We start from the raw sequence: 20,076 nt of genomic DNA on the forward strand, positions 1-20,076 counted from the left end.
AGTGAAATTAAGAAATAATAAATTATATATAAAAGATTAAATTAGTTAAAATGATTCTATATAACAAAGTTCTTATTTCTTAGCGGCAGCTCTCTTGGCGGCCAAAGCTTTTCGAGTACCGTGCAAGGCATGCTTGTGGTTTCTTCTGAACTTTGGATCAACACCCTTCAAAGATGGGTACTTGTAGGTCTTTGGCTTCTTAATACCGTTTCTGTGAGCCTTTCTGGTTTGGTTATGAGCGGTATGATTCTTAGATTTAGACATTTTCTACTGGAAAAATAAATAATACTTTCATTATAAAACATTTCATTAGAATGTTATATTGTATAATTCAATATAAATTGTTAGTAAAAATTAGTTCACGTACTAAAGACAAATATTAAGATATTTTGGGAGGTTCTATTACCCTTTATTATTTGTATACTTTAAAGTATTTCAATTTGCAAATGAAGTGAAAATAAAAAAAAATAATTAAATCATTGGCAAGGTTACCATATACCGTCATACATCATAACGTATTGGTATATCATAAACAATCCTAAATTCTATATTAAAAACTCTTAACTCTCAATCTGACATTGTTGGTGTACTCAAATTATCTTTCTTCCGGTACATAATAATATTCTGACATAATACACCCCTCAAATATCTATAATTCTGTCGCTACTATACCACTGTTTTAACATACAAATTAAGTTATCCCTTTATGTACAATGTACTAAGAATTAATATAAATTTTTATGTGTAGAAAAATTACGCATACATTTTTTCAATGTGAATATTGAAACTAATGGTTCTATTATTCCAATGGACCACGAAACGTGGTGAAACGGTTTCTGACTGAGTAGGGCGATTTCAAAGAGGGACCCTCCTGGAGAGGATTAGACTTTCTATCGGAACTTGATCATTAATTGGAAAAAATGAGAGAAATCAAAGTCTAGAAAGAGCTAGGCAGAGTTTCTTTGAAGTTAGTGGGACCGAGACTTGGGCGGGCAGAGGATTTGAATATTTGCATTTTTTTCCAAAAAAATCTGATAAAACGGGAACAGAAAAAAGAGAAACTCGGAAAGATGTTGGGGTGGAACAGTCTGTAACAATTGCTAGGGTTTGGGTTTATGAAATTGAGGGTTGTCCAGGCTGGTTGTTATGGTAATTCAATTTTCACAGATCTGACCGGTTTAATTGATATATTAGTTTCTGGGAGACAAAATAAAGGGAGTAGATACTAGTACATAAATATTGTGAATTAGCTATTCTGCTAAATTGAAAAGAAAAGAATTCACAAAGGAGAAAGAAAGCTAACGTTAAAATTTATGGGTAAATTAATTAAAATTTTTATACGTAAATATATTTATATTTGAATCTATTACAGCTTGGTATTAATGTTTTTAAATGATATATCTTTGTGAGAAAAGTGTGTTTTAAGTGGTAAAGCAGTCAGGGTGGTGTTTCTTGTTATTTTGTATCATTTTAAAAAAATTTAACTTAATATTGAAGAAAATTTTAAACTTTTGGGAGTTATTTGAAATTTTTAAATGATTTTTATATTTTATTGTAGTCCAAATTACATTAAAAATTAAAGTTAGAAAAAGAATGATTTTATTTTACTAAGTATTTCTTTAAAAATTGAATTATCCAATTATACTTGTACTAAGAAGCATACTAACAATCACAATGCTGTGTATTTTATGTCAGTAATTATTTTTTTTTTGGCGATCTTATAGCTAACTCAAATAATGTCACATATAAAGTAATGTTCAAAAGAGGAAATCGTGCGCGGAAATAAGAATCTCAAAAAGTGGCCTTGAATATGAAAACGGAAATTAAATCGATATTTCAAATTGATACGGTTTGTTATATACAGCTCAAACAATGAAAGGTAAATCACAATCAACTTTAATATATTAGATCATAATAAAAAAGTTAGGGGCCCGTCCGCTTTATAATTTAATCTAAGTATCATTGATTGCATCCTCATACATACCAATATAATTCCAACTAGTCTTCCTTTTTTTTTATGAATTAATACTGCCATTACATTGAATTTTTTTTTCTTAAAAAAAACTATATTCAAATCTAATAACATCAATAAATATACACATATGTATATTTCCCCTTTAAATACCCTTTATTACTTAGCAGCAAAATAATTCCCCTCTTATTCTATCAACTATTCCTTATTTGTTAATATTATGGGTGTTCGAAGACCTACTATTCCTGGTATTCTACCAATAGATAATCTTACTTCCAATAACAACAATAATAATACCAATAATAATTCTGAAAATACTATTAGCAATTCCAAAAAAAGAAGACATAGAGTTAGCAATAATTATAATACTAATACAAGATCCACCAAACGATATAAACAAAGGCGAGATAAATCGGTACCTAATAAAATGCCTGAGTTAACTAAAAATATTTTATTAACTTCATCCCTAGATGACATTCAAGAAATTAAACATTCTAATAGAGATAGCAGGAGAAACATTGGGAATAATAATAATGGACTTTTATTTTCCTCACCCAAAGCTGATTCAAAATCAAATGATAATGAAATTCTGACCATAACGAAGGAAGAAGAAACTGATCAACGAGATAGTTCTACTAATCCAATACTAATTGATAGTAACCCAGTAACTCAAACTTCAAATACTCACAATTTAATAGAAAATACCAACAAAAATAGTCATAATCATTCTAGACAAAAAGTTTTACATTTTCATGGACGATTAAGGTTCGTTATCGCAAGAAATAGTGTCACTGAAAAACTTAATCTTAAGATGACTTTTAAATTTTCAGTGGAAGGGTTTTCTGCAAAGTTGAAGTTTGTTAATTTGCCAAGTTCAGATAAATCATCAAATAATGATACTTATGAAATTAAAAACTCTTCCATTAATTTATTTGTTGATATTAGAAAATTAATATTTGATAAAGATTGGAAATCATTGGGGATAATTTTGAAAAAACCAAGAATTGTAGATTCAAGATCCTCAGATACTTCTAATAAAAAACCAATTAAAAATTTTTTATGGATTGCTGATACAAATATTACCTCTGATTTAACTAAGCTCGCAAATCAATCACACTCAGCTACTTTAAAAGATTTATACAATAGCTTAAAAAACAATCCTCATTCTGATTCTATCGTTATGGAAATAGTACAGAAAAGATCTGATATTTCCAACTTTATGTACCGATATGAGGTACAATCAACTACAATGTCTGACTTTATAGATTTAAAAGAAGAAAAGAATATCAAACCGACACCTCCATCTGAAAACTCAACTAAAACTCTAACAAATTTTACAGTCACAAAACAAATTAAGCAACTTAAACCTGTGTCATCATTATCAACATCGATAGGAACAAAGAAAAGTCATTTTTGGGAAAAAAATAATTTTTCTTCCTTGAGAAGTTCATCATCGCATAATAATTCTAACCAATCAAATTTTAGTACCAACCTTAAGGTAAATTCGCGCCCCATATCGAATGGCTTGAGCAATTATACTGCTACAAGAATTGCAAAACCGACATCACAACTATTATCTGAAGAACTTTCTTCTAATGCAGTTGCAACCTCACATTCCATTAAACCATCCGCATTCTATTCAAAAAGTACCGATCCTAATGATACTGAAGCTACAAAAGATTATTTATTTAACGGGAACTATCAATACTCTAATGAAGCATCAAATCATCGTGCTCCCAATAGTACTAAAGTAGATTGCCAATCATCGCTAGATTCACGACATACAAGATCAACGACTAGCTCTATAGGTAACCGAAAGATCCATAGATCTAATGATTCAACCCATAACGATGAAGCAGTGTATGAGACTCCAGTACCATTTAAACCAAGACTAAATTATAAATTTTCTGATAACACTAGCTATACGATTACTAATCAGGATTTTAAATGCTTATATAACAACGATTGGATCAATGATACAATTATAGACTTCTTTATTAAATATTATGTCGATCAGTCAATTCAAAACAATATTATTAAAAAAGATGAAATTTCAATTATGACTTCATTCTTTTACACCAAATTAATAAGTACAAAGGAAAATTATTATGAAAATGTAAAAAAATGGGTAAATAATTCAAATCTTTTTGATAAAAAATATATCATTATTCCCATTAATATGAAATATCACTGGTACTGTTCAATTATTATAAATATGAAAGAAATCAATCAATATTTAAAAAGGAAAAAATCTATTCATGATTTCCAAATGTCCAAGGGACATACAAATGAATATTTAAAAAAAGCTACACCAGATGATGATAATACAACCGGGGCTGAATTGAAACTGGAAAGTGAAATACCTGATAATAACAAGCCCAATGTTACCAACCTTCAAAATAAGGACAAGAAGGGGATTGAAGACTTAATCTCAGAGGTAGGTAATGACTCTGCTTTAATTAATCTATCGACTTCCGAAAGCTTGGAACAAACAACATCCCATAAACTATCTGCCTCTCCAGAACAAGCAATTTCTAACGATTCTGAGAATTTGGAATTAAGAAGAGAATCACAAAATATTACTGATAATACTGAAATTAATACTGAAATTAATACCGAACTCTCCACTGATATCAATAATTTAGATCTCGATATGCCACCAATCTGTATTTTAACTTTTGACTCTTTAAGGCAAACACATACGAAAGATATCGAACCAATAAAAGAGTTTTTGATCAGTTATGCCAAAGATAAATACGGATTTTCAATTAGTAAATTTAATATTAGAATGAAGACATGCCAAGTTCCTCTACAGCCAAATTTCAGTGACTGTGGTGTCCATGTTATACTAAATATCATGAAGTTTTGTCAAGATCCTTCATCAACTATAAATTTCTGGTATTCAATTAAGAGTAAAAATAGAAGTTCAAGTAAACTAGTTAATCAATATTTTGATAAACGAAAAAGATCAATAGCAAGACTCACATTAAGAGATGTTCTGTGGGATCTACAACATAAACAAATTATTGGAATGAAAGAAAATAATGAACAAGCTCCAGAATCTGATGATTCTGAAAATAATGAAGAAGATATCGAAATTATCGAAGAAGTTTCAATCAATAAACATAATACTGAAAATAAGAAGGCTAAATTAACCGAACATTCTACAAGTAATAAACAAATGACAGAACAGAAGGATAAAAAAGCAATCTCAGCTCCTGACAATTCTAATCTCCCAAACATAAATCAGAAGTTATTAATATCAGATATTCCTGCAGCATTACTTGGAAAAAATAATGATAAAGATAAAATTTCAGATACAGGCAAACCCGGAGTACTACTTAACAACTTGGTCACGACTGTTGATATCAAATACGATGAAAATAATAATCGATTATCGAATGAAGAAAAAAGTAAAAGTGTTGGGAACTTCCCAAAAGAAGATAGACGATTAGATCACCAAGATAATTTATCTGATCATAGTGAAAGTGGTGAAAACATCAAATGGAGTACCCCTTCTCCAAAATCAACACAGTCTTTATCATTGAAAGAGAAATTTCAGTACACAAAAGTGGATGCTAATATAAGAATAAATGACGAAATCGTAAGCAATTCTAAAAGTCATTTTACTGATAAACTGAATACATATACCGGGCGCAAAGGAGATGCTGACCTCACTATAATTTCTGACAACGATTTTCATTCTGATAGTAAAAATTGTGATTCACAGCTCGACATTGATTCATCATTGAGTGAAGTGGAACTACAACCATCTGATGAAACTCTGAGTAATCTTGATACTCACCTCAATGACCATAATTTGCCATCAGATGTCGAAGATAAAGAAGTTATATCTATTGAAGACAATAATTTAAGTGTTGATCAAGCTTCAAATACCTTGCCAAAGCTATATAATTCTAAAAGAAGATATTTGGATAGTTCACCAAGAGCATCACCAGCAACTTCACAGATTGTAACTATAAAAAGTAAGACAGGCCAAAATTCCCCATATTTCAGCACTGAATACCTGAAAACTAGACAGAAACAAATTGAAAGTTTCGAAAAACTAAAACCTTCATTTGATGAAGCTAAGAGATACTTGGATAAAATAAACACGCACTCTTCTCCAATATCTTCAAAAAATAATACCCAATTTTTTGTTAACCAAAAACTAGAACCTCAATTTAGCCTAAATCATGAACCTATTACTTTTGCTCTTAATAGGTCACACTCTAATTCTCCAGATGAAAACCTACCAAAAGACCCGCATATTCAAATAAATGTTGTTGATTTGTCATCCCCCCTAAGACCTGATAGCCCAATTGAGAAATTTAGAGATAATGAAACCCATACAACTAAAATTAATAACTATGACCAACATCTGAACAACAGAATACAAAAAAACTTCGAATCAAGTTCTAATTCATCTCATACTAGAAAATTCACTACGACGAACTACCACGATAAAGAGCATATTCAGGGAGAGCCTACTGTACGCTTTAAAGCTGATACTTCTGCCTCATCACCAGATAATACTTTGAGCAGTTCTCCGAATCTTGATGAAGATCAAAACAACTTAGTAACACAACCTTCAAATACAGAATCACCTGAAGGCAACACACCTACATATTCATTTCCTAATAACAATGAAATTGTAAACATCGATGATCCTATTGAAATCATAGACCCCTCGGAATAATTATTATTTATTCTAATTTCATCCTTCTGGGATTACGATATATTCCTCGCATCATATTTGTACTATACTACAACATTTAATAATATCTATACTTAGATTAGAACATTCTTTTGCATCATCTTCATCTTTTTTATAATTTTATAGACAAGTTTTAATTTGTTAGAAAATGACTTGATATAAAAGCCAATTTTCTCTGGCTATAATTGCCATTCAGAGCTTGCAAGCAGACACTTTCTCATGAAAAATTGTCAGAATATTTCACTAAATTAAATAAATTTTGAACAAAAAAGTTAAAACAAACTAAATGATATAAAAATCTATATAATCAAACAACTAATGAATGAATAAATGACGTGTTAATAAATTACAAAAGATATAAGGTAAGGTAAAATAAAAAAAACAACAAAATAAAATACAATAAGAAAATAAAATAAATGCGATGTAACCAATAGCCAAAACCAAATTATAAATTTAATGTTGGGAATTGGCGTTAGATGCGATAAACAAGATATAGTATTTCCAAAAAAAATCATGCGAATAATATATTTATTTGAAAATTAAATTAGTATAAGTCTCAGAAGGAAGTAAACCATTCATGCCTTTAAACTCATTAATCGGTAGTTTCAGGAATAACTTTAATTTCATTTTCATTTTGACTGTCATTTTCATTTTCATTATCAGGGAAATTCTCTAAAGCCTTGCCCTTAGCGTAAATCTCATCTTTAACACTTTGGACAGCAGTTCCGAACCAATTGCTAATGAATGCATAAATATTAATAAAAATATATCTTAATAATATTAAAATGGTTGAAATGTAAGTCAAGTGTTGAAAAATAGTCCATGGTATGTTGTTCGAATCCTGGGACAATCTTGAATCCCAGAAGAAAAGTAAAACTTGTGGGATATTGTCATACTGATCATTATTTGTATAGAATTCGAAAAGTACAAAATTTACCCAGCAAAAGATAATTGGTATAGCTGTTTCAATGGTAGTTGTCAAAGTTGTCTCATAAAGGTAATTCCAGAATTTAACTATTAAACGTTTGGTTGGCATATTTCTGTTAATTCTATACAGATGGGCGAAAGTAAGCGAAGTTTGGAAAGCTCTTAAAGTTAGAGGTAATACAATAATAGTGTTCATCGATTGTTTGGAAAAAATCGAGAAATTTAACCAATTTCTAAATAATGGCTCCCTAAATTCTGTATAAAATCTTTTTGAAATATAGCCTAATCCAAAGACAGTACCTTGTAATAGATTAAAAAAATTTGTAGAAATACCAATAGCATGTGTTAAGATTAAAAATACTAAAAATAGATGCCATTTGAAGATGCCACTTTCAATAATATTGAAAAACAATTCTTTAGTTTCTTCAATTGAGACATTCACAAATTCAAAGAAATTAAATCTCTTATGCTGTGGTTCATTGAATGTGTCCGCAATTTCATTTTCATTACGATTATTATCATTTATATTAGCATTATGATTATGATTAATTGCATTCTCCATGTTTTCATTTTCATGTTCATTATGAACATGCTCATTTTGTCTTTCAATTTCTTTATATCTTTTATAAACACCATCACATGTTTGTGCTAATATAATCCCACCAGTGCAAATTAAAGCTAAACTGATATGATTTAAACTATCATCTATCAAAAATTTCAAAAGATTTGTTAACTGAGTAGCACCAAAGATTAGTTTGGTTGGTAAATATAATGCAAATAAGATTATTGTGGAAGTAATCTGAGAAAGTAAAGCAGATGAAATTGTTAACACAGCTGCAAAAAACCAAATCAAAACTATCAACGTTATATATCTTGAACGGAAACTAGGTGGGGAATAAACGATTGAGTATCCATCAAATTCCGTAGTTTGGTCCTCTAAATAACCAAAAGTACCTGAATTTTTTTCGTTTTTCATTTTAATCCTATCTAAATCCAATGGTTTTAATAGTTTATCATCCTTAGTGACTGGAACAAACATAGTTTGAACATAATTTCTTGAAACTATATCTGAGGATGGTACACGAATTAATTGACCATCTGGTACGAAATAAGCATGAACATTAGGGTTAATTCTAAACAACTCTTTGGCTTCCGCTGGAATCTTAGGATCAGTAAATAAATTTTGATTTGATAATTCAGCGCTCGATTGATTTAAGAATTTATAGAACAGATTACGATAAATGATATGGCCTCTCTCAGTTTGGAAATCTTTTCCCAATAAAAATGATGATAATCTTAGTTTCTTGGAGGAAATTTCAAAAATATAATTCCAATATAATCTAATGAAATGTTTGATGGATTCTTTTGAATCAATAAATTGATTAGCAGAAAATGCAAACGTAGTTAATAACCAAATTTCTAAGAAATTTGAACTAATTAATTTTGTAATTTCAAAAAATTTCAAATTGAGCACAATTGGGAATAAAACTATAGTAAATGAACCAAAGCCAACTAAAATGAAAATAGCATAAATAAAAAAAGATAAAGCTAATCTTGAAATTTGAATCTTTAATGGATGAATTAAACTATCTTGCAATATTTTAATATTTGGATCTTCTGGTGATCTAATGAAGAATAGAACCCCTGGCCTTATAATATATTGTCTAATCATCCCAATGAATTTTGCAAACCAATGCATATACATCGTACCTAGTCCCCAATAAATAAAGCCAACTAATGGTTTCCAATAAATTAAAAATTGTGAACCCCATAGAGTCTTATAGGAGAAAGAGTTTACAAAAAGTGGTGTAAACAATGACAAGTCTAATAGTAAACCAGCCAAAATTGGGAAACCTAATAATTCAATGAAAAATAGAACAAAAACTTTTAAAGTACATTGGATACCAAATAAAATTTGAAAGATTAATCTTTTTCGTGCATTTTTCATACCATTATCACGATTAAAACCTTTCGAAATGAAATTAGAAGAAATATAAATCATAAAAATGATTGTTGAATAAGCCACAATGACTGGTAAGGATCTTAAAAATAATTTATTACTGAATAAATTGTTTTTAAATTCATTAATTTCGAAGAATATTGGTGATATATGTGGGTATAAATTCTTCCTAAAGTTAATGAATAATTTATTTGAATAAATTAAATTTTTAGAAGTAGAGAACTGTAATAAAAATTCTATTGAATTTTTTAACATATTAATAACAAACAAATAAAATTGAATTAAAATCAACCCAATAACGGAAGGAATAAAAAAGGTAATGAAGAGGAATAAGGAAATACTCAAACAAGCAATCAAGTAATAAGTAAGTATGTTGGAGAACTTTAATCTTAAATTGACAACAATTGGTGGTAATACTTGCTGATCAGCATTGATTTGATCATTTTGTGGTGCTGGACGCTGAGGTTGTGGTTGAGCTAATTCTGGTGGAGGAATAAATTCTGGGATTACAGGACGATTACGTGGTGGTTGTGGGACATCTGCATTGATGACAAGTGGCATACCATTATTATTTTGATTTTGGTTTTGATTTTCCAAAACATGTCTATCTAATAAGTCATCAAATTGTCTTTGTGCATTTCTATTTTCTCTATTTATTTCAATTTCCATTTGTCTTTGTTCCATCTCAAAATGAGCATCATCTTCATGGTCAGATAATAGCTCATTTGCAATGTTGTGCTCTGTCCCATCCCAACTATCGTTAGCTGAAGAAGAAGTTCCATCAAGTTCGGCATCCTGATGATCATAATCGTGGTCTTCTAGATCTGTTTCATCAAATTCATTTGGAATATGATTTTCTCTAACATCTTGAACCATTGGTTCATCAAGATCTTCAATATCATTACGATGATTATGCTGTTGAGGACCATTTTCAAATTCTTCTTCATGATGTTCTTGTTCAAGATTATCATGATTGTTATTATTATTGGCATCTTGTTCTGCTTGTACATTATCCCTTTCTCTCATTAACCTTGCAATATGATTTAAGGATTCATCATCCATCATTGGGAAACGTTCTTTCAATTGGATTTTGAATAATTCTTCTTTTGTATATTGAGGTCCAATCTTATGATAAATCATTTTAGCAAAGACTGGCTCTCTTACAACCATATCATATTGGAAATATAAAGCAATCAATAAAATAATAACTAATACGATTTGAGTCCAATTATAAATTCCAATAGAAAAAAAATAAGTTAAATCAATTAAATTTGTATCTTGATTGAAAAAAGTTTTTGAAATTGAATTTGAGCCTGAATTGTCATTCAATTCATAATAACCATATATTAAACTTTTAAAAAATTGATTTGGAATTGGTAATTGACCATCTAACAAAATAATATACAGGTTCCTAATGCAATTCCATGCTAATGGAATACCAGCAACCAAAAATAAACAAGCCAAAGATATCGTGAACCAAACTTTTACAGAATTCAAAACTGATAGAATTGATGACCAAAATAAAAGCATCCAAGGTAGTTTATCAGGCATATTATCATCATACATTGTTTTGAATTGAATTGGATAGTGGCAAATATCACAATTTACAGAAGATGTAGTTGAAGTACTAATATTTTTTGAAGCCAGCCATTCTAACAGGCATGATTCATGGATATATTTAATCGAACCTTTACATTTACATGGATGAAATAACGGCTGATGGCTGGTAGCTTCACCTCTACAGATACGACAGGTTGCACCTATAGGAGAATCTGAGGGCCTAGTTGCATGCTGCGTATCACTACTACTCATGATAAAAATAGATTAATAATTGTAGTTATGTTTTAATGGAAAGAAAAGAAAGATAAAAAAAAACTAAACTCAAAATGAAAATTAAATCTGCAAAAAGTAACAATATTATGTCCACACAGCAATTATAATTTAATTGTAGGTAATTTATATGTCTCAATTAATCGAGATTTGTAGCGTATAATCTTAAATATCTAATATTGAAAGTCTCAACCAACTAAATTAACTATCGATTTACCTATCTAGAATAATCCTAAACAAATAATAAACAAGTCAAAAAAAGGTGGAATCTGCAAAATAAGTATCTAAATGGTAACCTCTGGCAGATTAGTCTGATTTCGCTCTTCTTGTGGATTCAGATTTTTCTTATCTGAAAAAATCTTGCAACTTAAAATATTCACCAGTTTTGTGGCAAGCATCTTTTCTCTTTTCCTAGATAAAGCATCGAAGTTCTTACTAACATCTTACCAAACTGAGTTTGAAATTATCCGATTGTCATCACGACTTGAAAGCCCAACACTCGCCAAAAAAGAAAGAAAAAAGCACGTGATAAAAAAGGCTTAAAAGTGACGATAATATATTGTGTCTATAGACTAACCTTATCAATTAATTAACGATCTTTTTAAGCTCCAAATATAATGAAGTATAATCATTATTTAGGTGTAAAAACTTCTTGTTTTCTTTTTTTTTTTTGATGTCTTGCCTTTTTTTTCTAGATTGTTTAATGGCGGTAATAAAGAAAAGATCAAAACTTCGTATAGATAAATGGTGAAATATTCAAAACTAAGTATGAGTGTTAATTAGAAAAAACAAAAATTTATTCACAAATTACCATATTTTAATGCTTAGAAGACCTCCTACTCAACTACAATTAGAATCTCAAGATATCCAAGAGCTTTTAGCAGAATTAGAAGCGGATAAGAGAGAGAATTTGGCTTTAAAGCAACAAGAAAAAGAAGCACAAAGACAAATACAGAGAGATATAGAACTACAAGTACAACAACATCAAGAAGACTCTAGTATGGATGCATCTGTTCAAAGTAGTCCTCTAGATAACCGAAAACCACACGGTGTATCAGGACCTACAGCGTCTAGCGGTAATAATCCACAACAACTACAATTGCAACCTCCAAATAATAATCCATTTTACTAATATCCTCTATTCATGACAAAATTATTGATATTTATTGCTTTTCAAGCACAGTTAGCTATGTACACCTTAAGAACTGGGGTTATTCCTGTGTATTGATTACATAGTTTCTTAAATTAATAATTATATAGCTATTGATTACAGATTTACTTAAAATCAAAAGTCGGTAAGTTATAGTACAATACATAATATCTTAAAATCCCCTAATAGTAAATACATCAGAATTCACTCTATATTTTCCCTTCTATTGTTCATACTCTAGGATCTAGATGGTCTTCAGATATTCAGCTACTTCCTTTCGTTTGGCTTGAATATCAACCATATTTGGTAGATATGTGATATAACCGGTAGGATCACTACCAACTAAGTTATCCACATTGCTGGCTTTACTCATTTGAATGTTACTTAAATACTCCCCTTCAGTTATAATTTCATCGTTCTTATTATTGATTGGGTAATATTTCAATTTATTGAATGATAGAAATATGCTTACCGTTAATATAGCCAAACTTATGAAAACTTCCAGTTTAATATCATTTGGTAATTGATAAAGCTTTTGTTCATTTGAACTTTCATTAATATTTGTAGAACTTTTTAATAGTTGATGGAATTCATAACTGGAGAACCCGGCATGCAATAATTGAATGATACCGACACCAAATAGAACTTTGCTTAAGATACTCATTATGCAATGCTATTTATTTCGCAAATTAAATTATATATAATTTTTTATATTATATTTGTTGCTATCTAAAGGGTGATCTATTTTACTAATAGATTTAGGTAGTATACGCTTTTACCTGCTTAGTTTTACAACTGACTTAAATTCTCAAATTTCAAATTTTAAATTTCGCCTTCGGTACGATTTTTCAGGCTGGTTGTTGTGGCGTCACTAAAGATTTCATCGTTGATAATATCACTGAAGATTTTACCTAGTTTTTCACTATTCAATTTCATTCTATTATCTAACAAATTATCATCTAGTATACCAATTTTGAATAGACTTTTGACTTTAATTGTAAATATTAAAAAGTTTCGCTCAATAATTTCTTTATTAGACCCGAACCATCTATCCATTATTATTTCACTATCATCATTGATATTAACATCTTCCTGATCTTCTCTTTCCAATTGAAGATCCCTGTTAGTGCCTATATAGCTTTCAAATGCTAAGAATATCTGCTTGATAACTTCAATATTTCTTTCTTGAATTAAATATGGAATATTTTCCATTAAATCATTTCCATTATTACCTTCTTTTATATCATAAACTTTAATACTAATAATTACATCAATTAATACGTTTAAAATCTTCCATTTCATCATAAATATTTTACCAATGATATCTTTGTCTGTTTCACCCCTTCTAAGTTCAAATAGCATCAGAATTGTATTCAAGATTTCCACAGTACGCACGGTCATTTTACTCTTAATACCCATTTCTTCAAACTCTTTTAACCTCCATTGAACGATAACTGAAAAAATTTTAAAGTTAATTTTCTTTATTGTCGAGTCATCAAAATTTTCGATAAGATTATTTATTTTAGTCAAGAAATTTTCATTAAATTTATTAAATTCATTTTCTTCAAATTCAATGTTATATTCTTTACCAAAAATTACCAATTTATTGAGAAATTTATCAAATATTCCGCCTACCCTTTCTGGATACTCAAGTTCAACATTATTCATCTTTTCAATATTCAGTTGTTCATCTAAATATTTATCAAATTGTAATTTTATTTCGTCAATGTTATTGATCATTATTTCATCTATGGTATTTATTTGGAAATTTTTGATATGTTGAAATACTCTACAAAAGATTTTGCTATCAGTTTTATTGAGATCAATTTCGCCCCCTAAATTACCTAACTCTTCATCAGCAGTTATTATACTAATTTCATTAAAGACCTTGATAATTTGAGTGATAACTCCTAATATATCGTTTTCTTCTAATCCAACATCAATCCATTCTTTATATTCAAATTTGACAAAAATTTCAAATACATTCATATAAACACTCTTTAAAGTCATAGGTAAAAACTTAATTAATTTTTCAATTTGTGGTAAAATCATTTCTCCAATTATCATTTTTTCTTTACCTTTTATAGCATTTCCATTAATTAGACCATTTAATACTGTTAAATATAAAATCGTGTTTTCTTGGTTATACGGCAATAATAGATACTTCTTAATACCTTTGATAATGTCATTTCTTTCTCCTTCATTATCTTCTTCTTCTTGTTCTTCATCTTCTTCATTGCCAATATTATAATCATCTACATTACTAGTATTTTCATATTCACCTTCATAAGTTAACATTTCTCCAATTTTTCCAATGATGTCGCTATATGTTAAAGATAAAAATTCAGCTGTTTGATAGATACGTTGTACTTTTTCACTAGAAGAGATATCTTTTACGTTATTAGATGAATTATTTTCTAAGTTAATATCTCCATCCCCATCCCTAGATTCGCTTGTTGTCTTTAAATTTTCGTTTACATGATACTGCATACCCATATTAATTATTTTCATCATAGTACCAATTCTAATAACATCTTTACTTGCAAAATCGTATAGTTTTTTTGGTATCTTATAATTTTTATTAAATTCTATTATTTTTTCATCCACAACTAATGTGAAAAAGCTAGCAAGGGCATTCATAAATTTGAATCTCTTAGTCTTTGAGCCAAGGTTAAGTTGATCTTTATTAAAAATTAAACTGATAACTTTAAAAGCATCGGTATCCTCCATATAACCTAAAGTAACAACTTCATTTAAAACCTGAACTGCATTAATACGAATATCTAAATTTTCATCATTTATAGCAATCTCAATAATCCTTTCTTGGAATCGTTCAAAAAATTGTCTAATTGAGGAGTTATCAAATTTTTTTTGGTTAACCTCATCATTTTTAGTTTTACCTTTGCCTTTCTTTATCTTTGGATTGCTAGCGTGCTGTAGGGACAAAACATAAGGTAAGATTTTTAAAATTTGTAGTCTCACTTCAACAGAAGTATCGCTTAATAACCAACCAAAATATTTTAAGTATGAAACTTTTAAGAAAAATTCAGGATATACTTGAATCCAATTGGCAAGATGATACATACTATCGCTTCTAATCAATTCATCGATATCCTTAAATCTATGAATAAAACATAATTTAATAATATTATCTATTATACTTTGCATTACCATCTTGTTTTGTTCTATTTCATTAAGTGTCTTTTCTAATTTTGCAATGGTTTTTTTATTTGATCTCTTTTTTTTTTGTTCATTTGCCAATTGTTTATTTAGTTTCAAAAGATAGTTATTATTTAAGTCAAATACCTGTTGAACGATAGAATCCTGGAATGAATATAGAATTGAGGTTGAAATATATCTAAAACAACGAATTTTGCATACCGAGAAAGAAGCCAGCCATGTTAGTAAATCGATAACGAAATGGCCTGTTTTCATTGTAATTTCTTCGTTATCTTCCTCTTCGTCATCATCCACAGATAACATTTGTAACTCATTAGCCATATCCATCATTTTACTCATAAATTCCATGAAGTTTGGATATAGATTAGGGTACTTGGCTTTTTTCTTTTGAGTTTTACTTAGTAGCAGATGAAATTCATGAATTTTTTGTTTTTGAAAAATTGACTGTAATTCAGATACAGTTTCATTTGCAAGATCATTATTACGAACATCATGTTCTTCTACCCTAGCGATTACACCACAACAACATAGAATTAAATTAATAAATTCAGAAATAAATTTATCCCTATTGCTTTGATATTCTTCGAGTTTTTCTCTTAATAGTTCATTAATAGATATATCTTCAGAGTTACATAATATTTCAAATAATTCAGTTGGTTCAAAATTATGTATCATTTCAATATATTGCTCTTGGTCTTCTTTGCTACCTAAATTCTTTCCATGGGATCTTAATGATAGCTGATTAGTTTTCATTCTTTTTATTTTTTTTGAGTTGCGGTCTCTAATAGAACCTCTTTTTCTGCTCGATCTTCTGCGTTCTCCAGGAGCTTGGTAGTCTTCATCTGAATTATTAGAAGGTTCTTCTTCCTCCTCATCATCATCTTCGTCATCTGAAATAGGATCTGCGGTGTATTTTCGATCTGTGTTAGAGATTTGCTTATTAGTATTTTCTCTCCCGGTATTGAATCTGGATACATCCTTGTATTTTTCGATATCTGAGCTTTCGTTCTCTAAATCAGATTTATATTCAGAATTTCCATCATGTAAACTAGTAACAGTTAGCGAAGTATCAACTTCTATACCTTTTGTAAGTGAATTGTAGTTATCATGACTTACTTCATTATTTTTAAGATTTCGAGTTTCATCCTGGTTTAAAGAATTACTTCTATCTTGTAATCGAGTTGACCGACGTGTCCTAGACATTCTACTTCTTGATATATGGCTTGGTTTTATAAAATTACACTACCTAATTCATGTATATAGTACCATTATTTTTGAATATGTTAAGTCATTACTTTTTATGATTTTACAATTCGCTAGATCTTTCCTTAGTAATTTACGCGTTGTATAAAAACAAATCTTAACGCGTTTGAATAGTTCCGTTTTAGGTAATAATTACGTATCATCACCTATAGCGACATAAGTCAAGATATTTTAAAACTCCTTATTTTTGTTTTTGTTCTTGTTTTTTTTAATTTTTTACATGTATATGAATTTAAACTATACAACAAATTTTATATAGATATGCATAAATAAATCTTCTAATGATTAATAATGTTATAATTAGCGAAATGAGAGAGAAGAATATTAAAGAATGAAGGAAACAAAAAGAAATACAGAAAAGAACATACATAGATAAAAAAAAATAACCGTTTAATTGAAAAACTTCCCCTCCCCCAAGTTCATAATTGTTCCAATTATTGCCCAACCGTTTTGTAATGGCAATAAACCCATATAACGAGTTGATATTTGTACGGGGACAATCGCGGTCATTATTGCATATGATATCTTTAAAATAATCTTCATTATCATTATTAGAATCGGGATTATTATTCTGAGGATTTGAATTTGGATCTAGTGGAACGAGTAATGTTTCCTCAAGTTGGTCATCCATTTCAGAACCTTCGTATTCTAATTCTTCAGTGCTACTTAGTTCACTATTTGATGATATGTTCACATAGTCTGTAATTGCAGATGCTGATCTGGTAGAAGTTTGATCTTTGTCTTTTTTTTTCAACACGGTAGATTGAGTAATCTCTTCCAGAATGGATAAATTTTCCTTCGATAATGTTCTTTGTATTGGGTATTGGGTATTAGATTTCTTTTCTTTTTTAGAAACAATGGGATAGTCCTTGTAAAATAATATATTATTGGTGAATCCAGAAGAATCATAAACAGTTTTAAAATAGGGTAATGTTATCCAGTCACTGTCATTTATAATAAATTTGAACGTAATACTTTCTTTACCCTGTATAATGGGTATTTCAACAACTTTTGCCCCAGGTATGTTATGCTTAGATTCAAGAATATATTTACTCCCTGACCAGTTATCAAACTCGCCAGTAATAATGATCCGATCATTTAAATCACATTTAAATACCTCAGTTGGTATTTTTAATTGAATTTTTTCCATTGTATAATTTTTTATCAACACTTTCTGCCGTTATCTTTCGCTAATCCTGTATATCTGATCTATCTATTTTTTTTTATCTTCGTTCTTAATCGGTTTTTTTATATTTGCAAATTAACTTAATGAATGTTCTTTCTTCGAAACACCGATAAATCATACTCCAAGCAGTGTTCTTATTGGATAACGCTAACGTTCATTATTTCACTACCTACTTCGAAAACAACTGACTTTTGCTTTACACCCTAATAAGATTTCTCTCGGAGATGGGAGTCATCCGGGCGTCCGTAACCGCCCAGGTGCTAGACACGTGCCAAACATCTATATGATTTTATTTTTAACCAAATAATAAGTGTCTGTATATTGTCTTGAAATTGATGAAAAATATCACTTAGTCATTAAATTATATGAGAGATGATCCTATACATTTCATATATAAATATATTATTATCTATTATTAAATAAAGAGATAGAGAGAGTTTGTGAAAGCTCCACAAGATATAGTCCTTTCTAATGAGGCATATTTAAAATCAATAAAAACCCGCTAATAATAGCAAGAGTTTGTAAAATAAAAACAAATGCCTCTTTGCATTTGCAACTTCCAGATGTTCTTAGAATCTCTGGAACAATATTGATAGTAGCGACATAAATGAATCCCCCTGCTGTCAATGGTAGCATTAATTCGGATAAATTTATGCCACAATTTTTAAATTTTTCTAAGTGAGAATAGAAGCAATCAAGTTTAACAGACGGAATGCAAGATTGCAAATTTCTAATATTTTGAGGGATATATGATTGCAAGACCCTAACATTTTGATGAATATAAGAGCATAAATCTAACTGTTTTAAATATAAAGCAACATTTTCTGGAACTAATGTCCTTGCGTATTTCAAAATGCTCTTTGTAGAATCCATGCTAGAATCTTCGTTCAACCAACAGCCGATTAGAGTGCCAATAACAGCACCAATTGAAGTAACAAGCTGAGACTTCACAGCTTGGTAGAAAGTGAACCCAGATGATAGTAAGATGGCAAAATCGGAAATCTCATGTGGAATTTCGTGAAAAATGATAGCAATTGTGGTAGTAACACCGACTGCCTTGGAGATGTAAAAAGCTGAAGCAAGGGCAATACCATCAGTTAAACTATGAATGAAACCTGTAATTATGCTCAAATAGGCCGAGGAACTAGAACCATGGGAATGAGATTGGTATTCATGAGAAGTGGAGGCATTAGTAGAAGATTCAAATATTTTTTCCAAGTCGTTCAATTCATCCGTAGAATCAGTGTTATTATTGCCAGATTTTTTTTTATTCTTGTTTTTATTCTTCTTTTTCTTTGGAGATGATTTTCCATCAGTTGAAATAGATCTTGAATTAGAATGGGAATGAGAATGAGAATTAAATTGAGTAATTGGAGCATGACTATGAGAATGTAATGAAACTGGAGTACCGTCTGGACTCATTGAAATGATTCTAAAAAATTTATCCAAGAACATAAAAATTCCGAAACCAAGGAAGATGGTACCACTCAATACATGCAATTTAAAATGATCATGTGCATCAATTCCTACATATATTTCAGGTACTAGATGTAAAAACACATCCCCGAATAAAGTACCTAATGCAAAGGCCATTAGTAAACTGGAAGTGACAGAACCATTACCCATATTATTTTTCAGTCCTGGAATTAAGAAAATAAATAGACATGGTAAAAATTGGATCAGAAGAGTAGCAACAATTGCATTATAACGAGCATCAAATGGGAAAACATAATGTTGGAGATATTGAATGGCAATCTGTAATGAGCTGCTATTAATGGTCAATTCATGTTCATGTTGGACATGGCCTAGAGCCAATTGGTATAGACTGAAAAATAAAAAGTTTCTGAAAAACATATTGTTATTTAGAAACATTTATAGATATTTCTGTCTA

The 20,076-nt window shown here is 29.5% G+C and overlaps 8 protein-coding genes across 8 annotated transcripts; 2 read left to right on the top strand and 6 right to left on the bottom strand.

The window, feature by feature from the left end:
* Window positions 1–72: 72 nt before the first annotated feature.
* RPL29 (60S ribosomal protein eL29) lies at window positions 73–264 on the bottom strand (the record flags this gene model as incomplete). Its single annotated transcript, XM_004180429.1, has 1 exon — window positions 73–264. The coding sequence occupies one exon, from the start codon at window positions 262–264 to the stop codon at window positions 73–75; it is 192 nt and encodes a 63-aa protein (XP_004180477.1).
* A 1,928-nt stretch (window positions 265–2,192) lies between these two features.
* ULP2 (SUMO protease ULP2) lies at window positions 2,193–6,671 on the top strand (the record flags this gene model as incomplete). The annotated part of the gene is made up of 1 exon (XM_004180430.1): window positions 2,193–6,671. The coding sequence occupies one exon, from the start codon at window positions 2,193–2,195 to the stop codon at window positions 6,669–6,671; it is 4,479 nt and encodes a 1,492-aa protein (XP_004180478.1).
* A 610-nt stretch (window positions 6,672–7,281) lies between these two features.
* SSM4 (E3 ubiquitin-protein ligase SSM4) lies at window positions 7,282–11,388 on the bottom strand (the record flags this gene model as incomplete). The annotated part of the gene is made up of 1 exon (XM_004180431.1): window positions 7,282–11,388. One exon carries the CDS (start codon window positions 11,386–11,388, stop codon window positions 7,282–7,284), a length of 4,107 nt encoding a protein of 1,368 aa, XP_004180479.1.
* Window positions 11,389–12,226: 838 nt separating this feature from the next.
* On the top strand, window positions 12,227–12,538 carry TBLA0D04650 (CDC26 family anaphase-promoting complex subunit; the record flags this gene model as incomplete). Its single annotated transcript, XM_004180432.1, has 1 exon — window positions 12,227–12,538. One exon carries the CDS (start codon window positions 12,227–12,229, stop codon window positions 12,536–12,538), a length of 312 nt encoding a protein of 103 aa, XP_004180480.1.
* A 262-nt stretch (window positions 12,539–12,800) lies between these two features.
* On the bottom strand, window positions 12,801–13,220 carry EMC5 (Emc5p; the record flags this gene model as incomplete). Its single annotated transcript, XM_004180433.1, has 1 exon — window positions 12,801–13,220. The coding sequence occupies one exon, from the start codon at window positions 13,218–13,220 to the stop codon at window positions 12,801–12,803; it is 420 nt and encodes a 139-aa protein (XP_004180481.1).
* A 158-nt stretch (window positions 13,221–13,378) lies between these two features.
* On the bottom strand, window positions 13,379–16,939 carry IRR1 (cohesin subunit IRR1; the record flags this gene model as incomplete). Its single annotated transcript, XM_004180434.1, has 1 exon — window positions 13,379–16,939. The coding sequence occupies one exon, from the start codon at window positions 16,937–16,939 to the stop codon at window positions 13,379–13,381; it is 3,561 nt and encodes a 1,186-aa protein (XP_004180482.1).
* Window positions 16,940–17,231: 292 nt separating this feature from the next.
* ATG45 (Atg45p) lies at window positions 17,232–18,149 on the bottom strand (the record flags this gene model as incomplete). Its single annotated transcript, XM_004180435.1, has 1 exon — window positions 17,232–18,149. The coding sequence occupies one exon, from the start codon at window positions 18,147–18,149 to the stop codon at window positions 17,232–17,234; it is 918 nt and encodes a 305-aa protein (XP_004180483.1).
* A 504-nt stretch (window positions 18,150–18,653) lies between these two features.
* On the bottom strand, window positions 18,654–20,057 carry YKE4 (Zn(2+) transporter YKE4; the record flags this gene model as incomplete). Its single annotated transcript, XM_004180436.1, has 1 exon — window positions 18,654–20,057. The coding sequence occupies one exon, from the start codon at window positions 20,055–20,057 to the stop codon at window positions 18,654–18,656; it is 1,404 nt and encodes a 467-aa protein (XP_004180484.1).
* Window positions 20,058–20,076: the final 19 nt, after the last annotated feature.

This window comes from Henningerozyma blattae, chromosome 4, assembly GCF_000315915.1.
Source record: "Henningerozyma blattae CBS 6284 chromosome 4, complete genome".
In the NCBI taxonomy this organism is placed as follows: domain Eukaryota; kingdom Fungi; phylum Ascomycota; class Saccharomycetes; order Saccharomycetales; family Saccharomycetaceae; genus Henningerozyma; species Henningerozyma blattae.